At 37.3% G+C, this 15,716-nt stretch overlaps 3 protein-coding genes across 6 annotated transcripts in view; 1 reads left to right on the plus strand and 2 right to left on the minus strand.

The window, feature by feature from the left end:
* The window catches only part of LOC111205056, a 32,515-nt gene extending 25,063 nt beyond the window's left edge, over positions 1-7,452 (plus strand). The window contains exon 3 of the mRNA XM_048753557.1: positions 7,138-7,452. Within this exon, the coding sequence (XP_048609514.1) occupies positions 7,138-7,306 (169 nt within the window). The 3' untranslated portion in view covers positions 7,307-7,452. The remainder of the gene's footprint in view (positions 1-7,137) is intronic.
* Positions 7,453-7,640: 188 nt separating this feature from the next.
* On the minus strand, positions 7,641-8,288 carry LOC106448930 (F-box/kelch-repeat protein At4g38940). Its single transcript, XM_048753555.1, is given in 1 exon segment — positions 7,641-8,288. A coding segment is annotated over 1 exon segment (648 nt).
* A 3,096-nt stretch (positions 8,289-11,384) lies between these two features.
* On the minus strand, positions 11,385-14,973 carry LOC106390533. Of its 4 annotated transcripts, none has more exons than XM_048753553.1 (2): positions 14,735-14,973; positions 11,385-14,388 (listed from the first exon to the last, which is right to left on the minus strand). In XM_048753553.1, exon 2 carries the CDS (start codon positions 13,303-13,305, stop codon positions 11,779-11,781), a length of 1,527 nt encoding a protein of 508 aa, XP_048609510.1. In that variant the 5' UTR covers positions 13,306-14,388; positions 14,735-14,973; the 3' UTR covers positions 11,385-11,778. The 4 variants fall into 4 exon arrangements, with proteins under 4 accessions (XP_048609510.1, XP_048609511.1, XP_013686478.2 ...); XM_048753554.1 differs by having other exon boundaries at positions 11,385-14,376; positions 14,735-14,964; XM_013831024.3 differs by having other exon boundaries at positions 13,706-14,388.
* Between the last annotated feature and the right edge of the window lie 743 nt (positions 14,974-15,716).

Raw genomic sequence — 15,716 nt, forward strand, 5'->3', positions numbered from 1 at the left:
TATGTGGATGCGATTGCTGATTTTGTAAAAGGTATTCTACCCGAGGATAATGTAGCTCCTGGTTCATACTACGAGGTTCAGAAACTCGTAGCTGGTCTTGGTTTATCGTATCAGGTAATAGATGTATGCAGCGACAACTGCATGATTTATTGGAGGGCGGATGAACAGCGGGTTACATGCAAATTTTGTGGAAAGTCTCGTTATAAAGATACGAGTGGAAGAGTTCCAGTGCCATATAAAAGGATGTGGTATTTGCCTTTGACGGAAAGGTTGCAAAGGTTGTATCTGTCTGAACGCACAGCGCAACCAATGAGATGGCATGCGGAGCACTCAACAGATGGTGAGATCAGACATCCTTCAGATGCAAAAGTGTGGAAGCATTTCCAATCAAAGTATCCCGAGTTTGCGTATGAGAGAAGAAATGTTTACCTTGGATTATGTACTGATGGTTTCAGTCCGTTTGGCAAGAGTGGAAGACAATATTCTCTATGGCCCGTCATTCTTACACCATACAACCTACCCCCAAACTTGTGCTTGCGACGAGAGTTTTTGTTTCTCTCGATTCTCGTTCCCGGATTAGTCGATATATGTGTTCGTTCAGAACTTCATGTTGATGAGAATGGTAGGGCTCCTTTTCCCATATACCGACTTGATGCAGAGGGAAAAGATGCGTTCTTTGATTGGATTTCAAATGATGTGGAATTTCCAGACGGTTACGCATCAAATTTGCGTAACTGTATCGACAGAAAGGAAGGAAAGTTTACTGGCTTGAAAAGCCACAATTGCCATGTAATGATGCAGCGCCTCCTTTCGTTCGCCTTCAAGGAACTATTACCACAAAATGTTCATGAAGCAATTGCAGGGATAAGTGATTTCTTCCGCGATTTATGCACGAGATCAGTGACTCTTGAAGGTATTGAAAATTTGAAGACTAAGATAGCCGTGATTCAGTGCAACCTTGAGAAGATATTTCCTCCCTCATTTTTTGATGTTATGGAGCATCTTGTTATTCACCTGGCAAGAGAATTGGAACTTGGTGGTCCTGTGCAGTATAGATGGATGTATCTGTATGAGCGGTATATGTTCCATTTGAAGAAGATGGTGAAAAATTTAAGTAGGGTGGAAGGTTCTATAGTCGCACAGATGATCAATCAAAAAACTTCAAACTTTGCCGAATACTACTTTCCAACAGAAGTTCAGACTAAAAACAGAAGACCTGCTCGGCATGATGATAGAGGCGAACGGGCAACATATCATGTTACGGTTCCAGACATTTTCACAGACGTTGGACGACTTAGCGGAAAACCAAAGGACCGTCGACTTACTGAGCAGGAGCGCAGTCATTTGCAAACATATTTGCTCACCAACTGCGAAGACGTTCTTCAATATGAGAGGTAAATAAATTAGCTTACAAATTTTTATTTTAACAAGTTAAAATTTAAATCTTAATTAATTACATTATTGTCATCATATACAGGATTTTCATGGCAGAAAAGCGGTTCGAGTATAGATACGCCACAGAGGACGAACTAGAAGAAATGAAGCAGAGAGAATTTACTGGATGAATGTTTACTTATGTGAGTGCTTTAAACAAATTAAAATATATTTTATCACAGATTTATACTAATTCACATTTATTGATATAATATATATATATGTGCTATTAATAGGTGTCTGCTGGTTTGGCCAGAGGTGAAACATTTGACGATTGGATACGTGAGATGGTCGTTGGACCAAACTTTGTTGTGAAGTCATTTCCGAGATTTTGTACTCGAGGATATGCATTCACAACTCAGAAGAGGAGACGTTCGAGTACGACTTATGATGCTGGCGTTTGTTCTGCATCAGGAGATGATGTATACTACGGACACATACATGAGATTTTGGAAATCAAGTATTTGGGCATGGTTGGATTGCGCTGTATTGTTTTCCATTGTGATTGGCACGACAATACTCCAGATCGAGGTGTGAGAACAGATGCATTTGGTGTTACATCAGTAAATTCGAGGCGAAAGCTGCAATATTATGATCCTTTCATTCTTTTTTCTCAGGCCGATCAGGTAATTAAATGTTAATTATTGAGAATGATTCATCATCATGTGTATTAATTTATAATTTTACTAATAATTTTCTAAATGTTACAGTTTTGTTATATCAAGTACCCCCGGGTAAGGAACAGAGGTGATCCATGGGTTACTGTTACAAGACTCAACCCGAGAGGCCGAGTTCAGGAAAGTTCTGAGCTGGAAGATCCACTACAACCAAGCACATCCGGCAACTTAAGTGCAGCAGAATATTTAGCTGGAGTTGGCCTTGTAGTCGATTTAACCGACTTTGGTGAGGAAGCCGTCGTTCACGTAGAGGATGAACCAGTGATTGGAGAGTTTCACCAAGATCCAGATTCAGATTCATCTGGTGATGACGAATCGGAAACAGACTACCATTGATTTTTTTTTTTTTAAGAAATACCGAGGAATTTGTTTTTTCTCAGAATTTCCTCAGAATATTCGGAAGAAATTCCAAGGAAATAGGGGTTTTAAACCGAAAACAACGTTTTGCGGTTTGAATAACACTTATATAACCCTTATTAAGTGTCTTAGACTGATTATGAAGTCAAACATTTGTTCCTTACCCTATAATAAACACTTTTCCGATTGTATGAACGAAATCCCCACAACATAAGAGAAACACTTATACACTTTAATGAACGGTAAAGGGAATACTTTCAATTCGTTTTGAAATTTGTTATTTCATGGTTTATGCTCATCTATACAAAGAATCCTCAATGGTATGCATTACAATTGTATAAGAAATGAAATACGGCAAAAAAAAATTGATGTTTTGAAACCCCAAACACTAGTTCCTCGGTATTTCCTCGGAATATTCCGACGGAATTCCGAGGAAGATAAGGGTTTCCTCGAAATTCCCTCGGAATATTCTGAGGAAATTCCGAGGAAATAGGGGTTTTAAACCGAAAACAACGTTTTGCGGTTTGAATAACACTTATATAACCCTTATTAAGTGTCTTAGACTGATTATGAAGTCAAAAATTTGTTCCTTACCCTATAATAAACACTTTTCCGATTGTATGAACGAAATCCCCACAACATAAGAGAAACACTTATACACTTTAATGAACGGTAAAGGGAATACTTTCAATTCGTTTTGAAATTTGTTATTTCATGGTTTATGCTCATCTATACAAAGAATCCTCAATGGTATGCATTACAATTGTATAAGAAATGAAATACGGCAAAAATAATTTATGTTTTGAAACCCCAAACACTAGTTCCTCAGTATTTCCTCGGAATATTCAGACGGAATTCTGAGGAAGATAAGGGTTTCCTCGGAATTTCCTTGGAATATTCCTAGGAAATTCCGAGGAAATAGGGTTTTTAAACCGAAAACAACGTTTTGCGGTTTGAATAACACTTATATAACCCTTATTAAGTGTCTTAGACTGATTATGACGTCAAAAATTTGTTCCTTACCCTATAATAAACACTTTTCCGATTGTATGAACGAAATCCCCACAACATAAGAGAAACACTTATACACTTTAATGAACGGTAAAGGGAATACTTTCAATTCGTTTTGAAATTTGTTATTTCATGGTTTTTGCTCATCTATACAAAGAATCTTCAATGGTATGCATTACAATTGTATAAGAAATGAAATACGGCAAAAAAATTGATGTTTTAAAACCCCAAACACTAGTTCCTCGTTATTTCCTTGGAATATTCCGACGGAATTCCGAGGAAGATAAGGGTTTCCTCGGAATTCCCTCGGAATATTCCGAGGAAATTCCGAGGAAATAGGGGTTTTAAACCGAAAACAATGTTTTGCGGTTTGAATAACACTTATATAACCCTTATTAAGTGTCTTATGAAGTCAAAAATTTGTTCCTTACCCTATAATAAACACTTTTCCGATTGTATGAACGAAATCCCCACAACATAAGAGAAACACTTATACACTTTAATGAACGGTAAAGGGAATACTTTCATTTCGTTTTGAAATTTGTTATTTCATGGTTTATGCTCATCTATACAAAGAATCCTCAATGGTATGCATTACAATTGAATAAGAAATGAAATACGGAAAAAAAAATTGATGTTTTGAAACCCCAAACACTAGTTCCTCGGTATTTCCTCGGAATATTCCGACGGAATTCCGACGGATATTTTACTATCCGTCGGAATTTCCTCGGAATATTTTCATTTAACCGGGCAAATATTTCGCAAAAATTGAAATTAGAATTCCGACGGATAGTATCCGTCGGACCCTAGGTTTTATAACCACGAGCCGCTTCTTCTTCCCCATTTCTCTCTTCTTCCTCTGCGCGACTCCTCCGGCGATTTCCCATTGAAATCCGGCGATATCTCCTGCGATCTCCCCCTTCTCTTACACAAATCATGTAAGGACCCTATCCCACTCTCTTAGGTTCTATTTGTTAGGTTTTTGTGTAGTTTTGATAAATTTTTGTTATGGTGATTGGTTAGGATTGTGATTTGGTTGTATAATAGGTTTAGAATTGTGATTTGGTTGAATAATTTGTTTTGTTGAATTGATTTAGAATTTTTTTATAATTTTTTTATTTTTTTTGTATTTATAAAATCGATTTTTGTATATAAAATCGATTTTTGTATTTTACAAAACGATTTTTGTATATAAATTCGATTTTTTGGATTTTACAAAATGTTTTTTGTATATAAATTCGATTTTTTGTATTTTACAAAACATTTTTAATATCTACAAAACTTTTTTTGTGATTAAAAAATATTATTTGGGATTTAAAAAAAAAAAAATATATATATATATATTATTAAAATTATTTTTTGTAATTATTAAACTATTTTTTATTTATTTTGTTTATTAGAACTATTTTTATATATTTATTAAACATTTTTAATATCTATAAAACTTTTTTTGTGATTAAAAACTATTATTTGGGATTTGTTTTAAAAAAAAAAATATATATATATATATATATATATATTATATAAATTTTTTGACCATCTTCTCTATCTCACTCCGTATCCACATGGACGGGGTCAAACATGGTAATTAAACATTTTTTTTTTCTTTAAATTTGGATTCATTATTAACTGTTTGTTCTTTTTATTAGGTTCAACCGATCCGGGAACGGGATCAGCGCATGGATCAACCGTATGATGTACTCGGACCTCGACAGGGGACATCCGACTTTCACTCACTTCCCTACCGACAAGCAGCATCTGTGGTTTCGTTAGTTTGCGGTAAGTATTCTAATTTTTTACTTATATTTTTAATCTTTAATATAAATTTTCTACTAATTGTGTTTTTTTCCAGCAAGAGTTCAACTGGAATTCCGATGAGACGCTCTTTATCTATCACCACTTCGTCCATAAAGTTATGGACAACTATGGGAAGCAGATCCACGAGTGGAAGAAGAAGTGGGAAATCAATAAGGTTCAATTTAATTTATTAAACAATTTTTTAATTTATTAAACTATTTTTTAATTTATTAAACTATTTTCTTTTTTTTTTTATTAAAAGGTCCCAAAGTCGATGAACGACACGGTCTGGAAGGAGTTGTGTGCGCATTGGGATAAGGAAGAGACGAAAGAAACTTCTTCCACCAACTCCACCAACCGCAGGAGCGACCGTAAAGAGAAGGGCATCTACAAGCATAACTTGGGTGCTCAATCTATTGTCACTCTGGGAGATCGCATGGTAAGTTCAACCGCTTTTTCTTCAATTATTTGAGTTTCAGAATTTTAATTTATTGTGCATTTCTTCTAATTTCTAATGTTTCTTTAATTTATGTTTTTTTTTCAAGGCGGAAGAAAATGATGGCGAGCCGGTTGATGATCTCGCCCTAATGAGGAGGGCGTATACCAACAAAAAGACCGGCCAGATTGATGACGGTCTTGTGAGGGACGTGGTCGACCTGGTCCAAACTCAGGTGGTAGACGAAGTGTCTCAGCTTCAAACCGAGGATGACGCTTCGACGGCTTCGACCAACTTGTCCCGGTTTCGAATCAACGACATCGTTGAATCGGTAAGTTCTTTTTTTTAAAGTTCAATTTATTTATTTATTTATTTCTTGATTTTTATTTTATCATCAATTTATATTATTTAAATTTGGCTATTTATATTTCAGTCGGTTCCAAAGAAGAAGGGACGTTTGGTCGGTTTGGGTCGTCGCTCCCGGTCGGCTGCTCCTTCTTCTGCACCACCGCCATATGTTGATCCAGAAGTTCTTACGGCTCAGCTGAAGGACAAGGATGATCGGATATCTGCGTTGGAGACCCAGATGGCAGCTCAACAGGCGGGCTATGAGACACAGAAGAGGCTGAACGAGCAGATGATGGAGATGATGAAGAGGATGTACCCGAACGAGGTGTTCCCGAACATTCAAGACCTGTAGTTTTTTTTTTTTTTACCAAAAACTCGGAATTTTTTATTTTTATTTGTAGAACTTTGAATTATCTAATATGTTTTCAGTTTTAATTTTAATTTTATATTTTCGAATTTAAATTTCACAAATTTTAATTTAAAAAAAAAATAATTTTTTTAAAAAAATTAATTTTTTCGAAATTCCGAGGAAAAACACCCTCGGAAATTTCCGACGACCTTTTCCTCGGAATAAGTCGTCGGAATTTAAAAAAAAATCCGAGGGAATGTTCCTCGGAATTTTCCGAGGGACTACGTTCCACGGAAATTTCCGATGCAAATTCCGAGGAAGATTTCGTCAGAACTTCCGAGGATTGGACCATCGGAATTTTCCTCGGAATATACCGAGGAAGTCCTCCCTCGGTATATTCCGAGGAACTTTCCGACGATTTAGTGGTCCTCGGAGTTTCCTCGGAAATTCAGTTCCTCAGAATTCCGTCGGAAATTTCCGAGGGATTTCCGAGGAGTTATTTCCGACGACTTTTTCGTCGGTATGTCGTCGGAATAGCCTTATTCCGACGACATACCGACGATTTTTTCCCTCAGTATGCCGCTGTTTTCTTGTAGTGGGAGGTCTAGAAGCTTCATCCCTTCATCATGGTCACCTGCGAGCAATTTAAGTATTGCGTACAGGTAATTAATTACCTTTCTCATAGTTATGATGATATCAATCAATGTGTTGATTGTTGAGTTTTACAGGACGCTAAAGAGCGAGGTTGAAGAGTTAAAGGAGTTAGACCAAGAGAGGGAAAAGTATTACGAGCTGAAATGCTCTGAGATGAACGAGTTCATGCAAAATGTCGAGCGGTTCAGATCAGATAACCGGTTAAAAGTCCAGAACCTGAGAGACCAAGTCAAGGAGGTGTAAACATCTTTAAATGTGAATCAAAAACCCAGTGTCTAGTTTTGGATTTTAATTATATTTTTTGAACATGTTTTTCTCAGCTTAGCTCAACGTTCGAGGAAATTCACAACAAGAACAATTATCTAAGGAACACAAACTAAGGTATGATTCCTCTAATCATCATATCATGAAGAGAGGTGCAAAAGCATATAAACACGTTTGCAGGTTAAACCATATGGTTTATATATATTATATGATGATTCAAGGTTTGTAATTTGATATGAAAAAAATAAGCTTAACTAGCCATGAGAGTCCACTTAAAACCTTGCCCAGAAATATGGATATAGTACATAGTGCATCAAACAATAACATCTAGAGATTTTTTAACGTAAAAATCACCACCAACCAAAACATCATCACACCACTCAACTTTACCCCAAATCTCCTTTCCTTGACGACGTCTTTCTAGCGAAATCTCCGCACACCAGATAGCTTTTGTTCTACCTGTTGTTTTCGGAAAAAACATAGCCAGTTTCCCACCGTAGCTCCCAGTTTACGACCAGACTGAATATCTCGCCTCAGCCAACAATTCTTTCAAACCATTCACCACTAGCCAACTACTCTCTTTTGGGTCATAAGCTCTCAGCATCGCCGAAACAGAATCGTAGTAATACAATACGTCATCAACGACACACGCATCCTTCCACTTGAACTTATTCAGCATCTTGTCCGTCTCCCATTTACTTTCCTTTGGCTCGTAAATATAAACAAAGCTGTTAATATGATCCCTCATGTACATCTTGCCAGCCATAACCACACACTCACCAGGCCACAGGTGGTTACTCATTGTCTCTGGCGTTGTCTTCTTAGGCTCCCACATTTCTGTTTCTGTATCGAACACCGGCATGACCATCTTCGTTGGGTTGTTACAGTATCCAGTTACATATATTTTCCCGTCAATGATGTCAGCAACTGAAACATACATGGTTACATTCATACTAGGCATGAGGTGCACCGTTTGGAGTCAATGCTTATCGCATTCTGTGGAACTGACTTAAACCCACCAAACACATATATCCTTGACCCCACCACGACAAAGCCTCCCTCGCGAGGCATTTTGGGAAGCGAAGGGAAAAGGACCAAGCTGTGAGTGCCGTTGGCTTTCTGGCGGAGATCATACACCTGGTGATTACCGTTTTCTCTGTTACAGAGGACAACATAGAGAGAGTGTTCCGTGCATCCTAACAATGATCGTCTTGCGTATAGCTCATGGGAGGTAACAAGTGATCGGAAGTGCTTGGAAACAAGGGAGAGTTTTGGATAGTAGCATCTCCCTACACGCGCTAAGATGTCAACGATGATCTCTTCGGGAAGTGATGGAATCAGAGACGGCGGTTCTGAAGATTGCTCCTTCTTTGACCGACATCCTCAAACTGTCCTCCAATATGAGAGAGAAACGCACAACAACCCTAACTTTATGCGAGAGAATAAAGCCCTTAACACTAATTTAGTTTACATAGCTTTCATCAAATAAACAAATACACAATATAACATGTTTCCTATTTTAAATGGAACAATAGTTTACATAGCTTATCAAATACACAAGATAACACTAATTGTGTTTTTTTCCTTTAATGAAATTTTCTCAAACATAACAAAACACAAAAATAGATTACAAATCCGACAAACTACAAACTATAAGTCCAAAAGCATATAAACACGTTTGCAGGTATATATATGGATTTTATGGCCTTGATTGGTAAAGCTCCTGCGTGAGCTGTATGCTTTTATTAAACTGTTTAATAACATGATTGGTAAAGCAGTATGAGTATGATATTTAAAATTATTATAAAAATTAGTATATAATATATAATATATTTATTTTTAATGAATATATTTCTAATATATATATACATTAAATTTTTTTTTTTGTCATCTATTTTACAGACTCATATAGACTCTGTGAACCAAACTGGGAGATCTTGATCCATGTGAACTACAAAAGACATTTCTTTCCTAGTGCTACGGGCTAAGCTATCCGCCTGCTTGTTCTGCGTTCTTGGGACATAAATAATCTCTGCACAGGAAAAACTCTCCTTCAAGCTGTTTATAACCTCCAAATAACTTGCAAATGCTGGCCAATCCTCTGGTGTTGAAACCATCTTCACCAATTGAGAACAATCCGTTTCAAACGTAACCTGAAATTGTCGTAAGTTTTTCATACATTCCATTGCCCATAACAAAGCTTCCATTTCTGCATGAAGTGGAGAAAGGGACGCCCGGACATTCCTTACACCCATCAAACCCGCAAATCCCTCTAGAGTACTATACCATCCTTGTCCTGAGAAAATATCATTGTCTTTCCAGGAACCATCCGTAAAACACCATCTTCCTGGGATTGACTGAAGAACCATTGCACCAACCTGTTGAAACCTCTTTTCATCAGTCAGAATTTGTGACTCAGCCCAAAGCTTTGATTCCGTATCAGCCAGTTTAAGGGTATTTAGCGGATTTACATCCATATTACTAAAGACTTTATTATTTCTTCCCTTCCAAATATACCATAGTATCCATGCAAACTGATGATCCTCCAACTGTGGAAGCACTCTCCAAAAAAGATGATCCATGTTCACAAAGAGGGAACTTGTCGGAAACATATTTAGATTTGTTGGAATCTTTGAAAGAGCCCATGTCTGAAGTGCAGAAGGGCATTCAAAAAACACATGGTTGATTGATTCCTCCTCCGCACCACATCTTGCACAAACAATGTCTCCGGGTATCCTTCGCTTATGCAGATTTTTCTTGACTGCTATACACTCTGTCACCAATTGCCATAGGAAATGTTTAATCTTTGGTGGACACCGTATTTTCCAGCAATGTGCCTTCAAAATATCCACCGTAGGTCCAAACACTACTGGTGGTTTTTCCCTATCTGGATATATCCTTTCCACCTGATATCCATATTTAACCGTGTATTTTCTATTATTTGTGAAATGCCATCCATCTTTGTCTGCCATCCGAGTCCTACTCAAAGGTATACTCTCTATTAATTTCACATCCTGTGGGTCCACCAAAGCCCAAATCGCCTGCGAATTCCATCTTCGCAAATGAGGATCAATAAGCGAATCCACTGTAAGGTCTGAGTAAAGATTGTGTTGATTTTTATTTGCTGGTCTCGGGCGAGTGGTTGGGAGCCAAGGATCATGCCATACAGATATGGAGGATCCTGTTCCCACCCTTTTGATTAGTCCTTTGCTTACCAGAGATCTAACAGAAACAATACTCCGCCAACCATAAGACGGAGAGTATGAACGAATCAGTTCCAGGGGTGAAGCATTCCTGTAATACCGACCTTTAAAAACTCTAGAAAATAGAGTATCTGGCTTTTGTATCAGCCGCCATAATTGTTTGCCAAGCATTGCAGTGTTAAAGTCAGTCATATCTTTAAACCCTAAACCTCCATCTTCCTTACTTACACATACTTTGTCTCATGATTTCCAATGCATTCCTCTTGTGCTACCGCTTGGGCTCCACCAAAACTGAGCTACCGCACTCGTCAATTTTTTTGCAGTAGCCTTGGGTAAACGATAGCACGACATCACATGATTTGGCAAAGCCGTAATCACGGATTTGATGATCACCTCCTTTCCTCCTTTTGTAAAGAACTTAAAAGTCCAACCATTGACCCTATTATTTAATCGTTCCTGAACAAAGACAAAAACTTGTATCTTAGAACCTCCAAGACTCTCCGGTAATCCTAAGTATGTTCCCATTCCTCCCAAATTTTGAATGCCCAAAACATCCCTTAGCTCCTGTCTGACAGATTCTTCAATTTTATGTCCAAATTGAATTGAAGACTTATCAAAGTTTATAAGTTGACCCGAAGCTTTCTCATATTCCTTTAATATCATTAGAATAGTATGACACTCCTCCTTTTGAGCTTTGCAGAAGAAGAGACTATCATCCGCAAAAAGCAGATGTGATATTGATGGGCATGCCCTGGCCACCTTTATTCCTGTTAAATGTTTCTCCCTCTCCGCCTTCTTAATATTTGATATCAGAGCCTCAGTACACAGAATGAATAAATAGGGAGATAAAAGATCTCCTTGTCGTAAGCCCCTTTGTGGTATAATAAGTCCTTTTGGTTGGCCATTCAAAAGAACCCGATATTGAACTGATGATATGCATTCCACCATTAGTTTAATCCAATGCTCATGGAACCCCATCTTTTGTAATAATGCCTTAATAAATGCCCATTCAACCCGATCATAAGCCTTACTCATATTCGTTTTGACTGCCATATACTTGCCTTTACACGCCTCATTAGTCCGTAATCCATGAAACATTTCCTGTGCTATAAGGATATTATCAGAGATCAATCGCCCTGCCACAAATGCCGATTGCGTTTCTGAAACTAGGGAAGGCAGCAATACCTTCAGCCGTTGACACAAAACTTTCGAATTAATCTTATACCCTACATTACATAAGCTGATAGGTCACAACTCCGTCATCCTTGTAGGTCTCTCCGTCTTTGGAATCATGCAAATATTAGTAATATTTAACCTTGAATCCATTTCTCCAGACACCAAAAAATCATTCACCATCTCCACCAAATCCCCTTTAATAATATGCCATGAATGTTGAAAAAACAGAGCTGTCATGCCATCTGGTCCTGGTGCCTTCTCAGGATGCATCATAAACAGAGCCTCTCTGACTTCCTCCTCTGTCGCTATCCTCAATAATCGTTGATTCATCTGTGGAGTTATACCCGGTGTTACCTCTGAGAGAAACGCATCAAACTCCGATGGAGAGGTAGTAGTAAATAAATCCTCAAAATATTCAACCGCCACTCTCTCTATTCCAATGTCCTCTGTAACCCAATTTCCTTCCCCGTCATGTAACCCAACTATCCTATTCCGGACCCTTCGTTGCTTAGTTAAAGCGTGATAGAATTTTGTATTGAGATCTCCAGATGAATACCACATATTTCTACTTTTCTGATGCCAATACTCTTCCTCATCCTTATATGCCTCTTGTAGCTTCCTGGACACCTCAATAATATCCTCTTGAGTTCTAGTATCATCTGTTTGTACCTCTTCCAACGCTCTCTGTAATTCCGATATTTTTTCCTTCCCATAAGGTGGATTATTTTTCCTCCATTTGGCTATCTCACGGCGACAGTTACTAATTTGTTCCACTACACCCGGTCTTGTGTCTCCATTATTATCAGACCATCCCAGTGTGATTGATTCTATAAGACCTTCCTTACCAACCCATCTTTTATCGAATCGAAACTGGCCTTTCCTCTTGGGGACTTTATCTTCTAGATAAGCCACCACAGGACGATGATCCGATGCCACCATCCCTAGATATTCTGTATAAGAGCAGGGAAAAAGCGTTTGCCATTCTTCATTTGCTAACGCCCGATCTAACCGACATCTAACCATAACTGCCCCTTTGCCCTTACCCCTCCTTCCTTGCCATGACAACTTATTTCCTTTAGCCGGAAACTCAAGTAAACCACAATTCCTTATCATATTATTAAAAGGAACAAATGAACTCGCACTCCGTAACCCTCCCCCTTTCTTTTCATGATTTCCTGTAATCTCATTTAAATCACCAATAATAAACCAAGGTTCTGAACGCGAAATTCCATATCTGGTTAATCGTTCCCACACTTGTTCACGCAAGTCTTGCACTGGTTCTCCATACACAAACGTCATATAAACCATTTTCCCAAGAGCCACTGCTTCCACATCTATCATTCGGTTACTTGAATATAACACGTTAACCTGATACTCATTATTATAATAAAGCGCTAATCCACCACTTCTTCCAACCGGATCCACTGTGACCAAATTATCAAATCCGAAATGACCTTGAAATTTCTGGACAAGCCCAAAATCTTGCTTTGTCTCCGATAAAAATAAAAAATCCGGTTTGTGTTTATGCCATATCTCCGTTAAATAACTTATCGTCCACTTACTTCCTACTCCTCGGCAATTCCAACTTAATATTCTCATTTAAAAAACTCTTTTAAGCTGGCGAAAGTGGGTGTAATGAAACCCTGAGTTCTCCCCAAAAGTGACCAAAGAAAAACCGTGTTGCCAATAAAATAACACTAGACCAATCGTAGTCTAATACCATACATAAATAACTTTTTATAAACTCCGGATTAAGTATAACTAAAAATCCATTCCAACCAGCGAGAGTATAATTCTCATGAATAACTCGCACCAATAAAACACATCGTCTACAACACTGCCATCTCCCGTAATGAGGCCTTATAATGATAATTATAAATCTATATTGATCGAATCTAACGTCACAAACCATAGTTAACATAGTTAACTCCCTAATAAAGTGGCACACCTTAATTTCCCAAGCACACTCTATCGAAACCAACCACGATGCAATTTTAGATGACTCATCCTCAATATTTTTTATTGGATTATGTAAATTCACAACGTCAATAAAAGTACATTTCTCAACTCTCACTACCATTATTAAAACATTTGACCCATATCTGGAAACCTTAGAACTCCCATGACCAAAGTAAATCCTACTATAGGTAAGCCCACTCCAACTTGCAAGAAACTTGTACCATAGCCTCTCTAACCTTCCCAAGCCAACTGCCATCTCTTTTGTAGAACAAACCATGAACAGAACTTTCGTAACACTCCTCTCCACAGCTACCTTGAACCACACCCTCTCAACCACTTGCTTTCCAAAAATAACCGAAACCTAACGCCCTGTTCATCTCCAGTTCTGCTTCCTGTAACTGGTTTGAAGAGACCAGTTTAGGAGCAAGCCTCATAATACCCTGACCAAGCCAATCGATCCAAATCCCTAACCAGCTACCCGAGAAAACTCCTACACCAATGTTCCCATTATATAACCTGAAGTGATAGCAAAACTCAAGTAAAACTACACCAGTAACCAAAAGCGCTTTGACGTCTTGCTCCATCGGGTTCATGTACCTCCCTATCAAGGTCTTGGAATAACTCTTAATCAGGTCAGAGTTATCGGAAATATTCAGTTGTTTTCGGTTTCCTTCGCCATTATTCATATCACCGCCATTCCCAAAAAGCTGACTTTGAGTCATCCTCACCAAAACCAGAAGAAAACAGATAATATTGTTAAACTTTTGAAAGAATAGATTGGAAGGTATGATGCTACACTCAATACTCTCACGACCTCTTTTATATTGGCTCCCGAAACCCACAACCTCACGTAAAGAATCCAAACCATGAATGCAATATCCTCCATCAGTGATTCGAAAAATAAAAATCTCAGATTCAACAAAACCAGCCAAACTTTCCAAAAAACCACCAAAAATCAAATACAGTAACCCAATAATCCCCTCATCATAATGAATCATTCGGATCTGATTAACCCAAATCTCTAAAACAATCGAGGGAGGTCTCGCGTTGATGATAACGAAAACCGTACCTCGAATATCTTGTACAAGATCCTATGGATTCCGCATCCCTTTCGAAGAGCTTGGTGAATCCCGAATCCTGCCAGTCCCGACCCGAATAAACCCTTGCAAATCCCCAATTAACCTTTTTTCCAAGATTCCTTTTGGAATCCATATCCTTATGATCGTATCTTTCCGATAAACACCCGATTGAGTCCTTGAATCCCCGGGAATACCCGGATCCCATCCTTCAAACATCATTTTATTAAAATATTAAGATATAAAATTAAAAAGATATATAATTAATTTATTTTATTTAATAATTTAAAAATTATGTTTATATCGAAAAATATTATTTTAAAATAAATTTTATAATTAAAATATCTATTTTTAAAAATAATTCTTCACATTTAAAATAAATTAAATTATTTAAATTAAGTTATATAAATTAAATTATATTTTAAATGTGAAATACTATTCAAAAAAATATATTTTTATTGTAAATTATTATTAAATAAAATAAATTAATTAATTATATATTTTCCTTAATTTCATAAATTATAAATGCAAATACTCTTCTAAAAGCTTCATTTGAGAGCATTGGCCAGAGAGTATTTGTATAGCATTAGCATTTAGTAAATGCTTCTCTAAATGCTTTTATAACAATTGTTGATTGGATAATGTAGAGCATAATGCTAATGCTAATGATCTACCAATCAAGGCCTATCTTAAGATGGTTCACCTTGCATGTTTGTAATTTGATATGAAAAAAAACAAGCCATGAGAATCATGGTTCTTGGTTTTTGGGATAGTTATGATGATATCAATCAATGTGTTGATCATTCAAATACTCAAGAGCAAGGTTGAAGAGCTAAAGGAGTTAGACCACGAGAGGGAAAAGTATTACTCCCTGTGGATTTAAATGTATGATGTTTAAGGTTTTACACACATACTAGAATAAGACATGCGCTTTGTGCATGGTAAATTTATATGAAAATTATTTAAGAAATATCG

The sequence above is a fragment of the Brassica napus genome, chromosome C4, assembly GCF_020379485.1.
Source record: "Brassica napus cultivar Da-Ae chromosome C4, Da-Ae, whole genome shotgun sequence".
Taxonomy (NCBI): Eukaryota; Viridiplantae; Streptophyta; class Magnoliopsida; order Brassicales; family Brassicaceae; genus Brassica; species Brassica napus.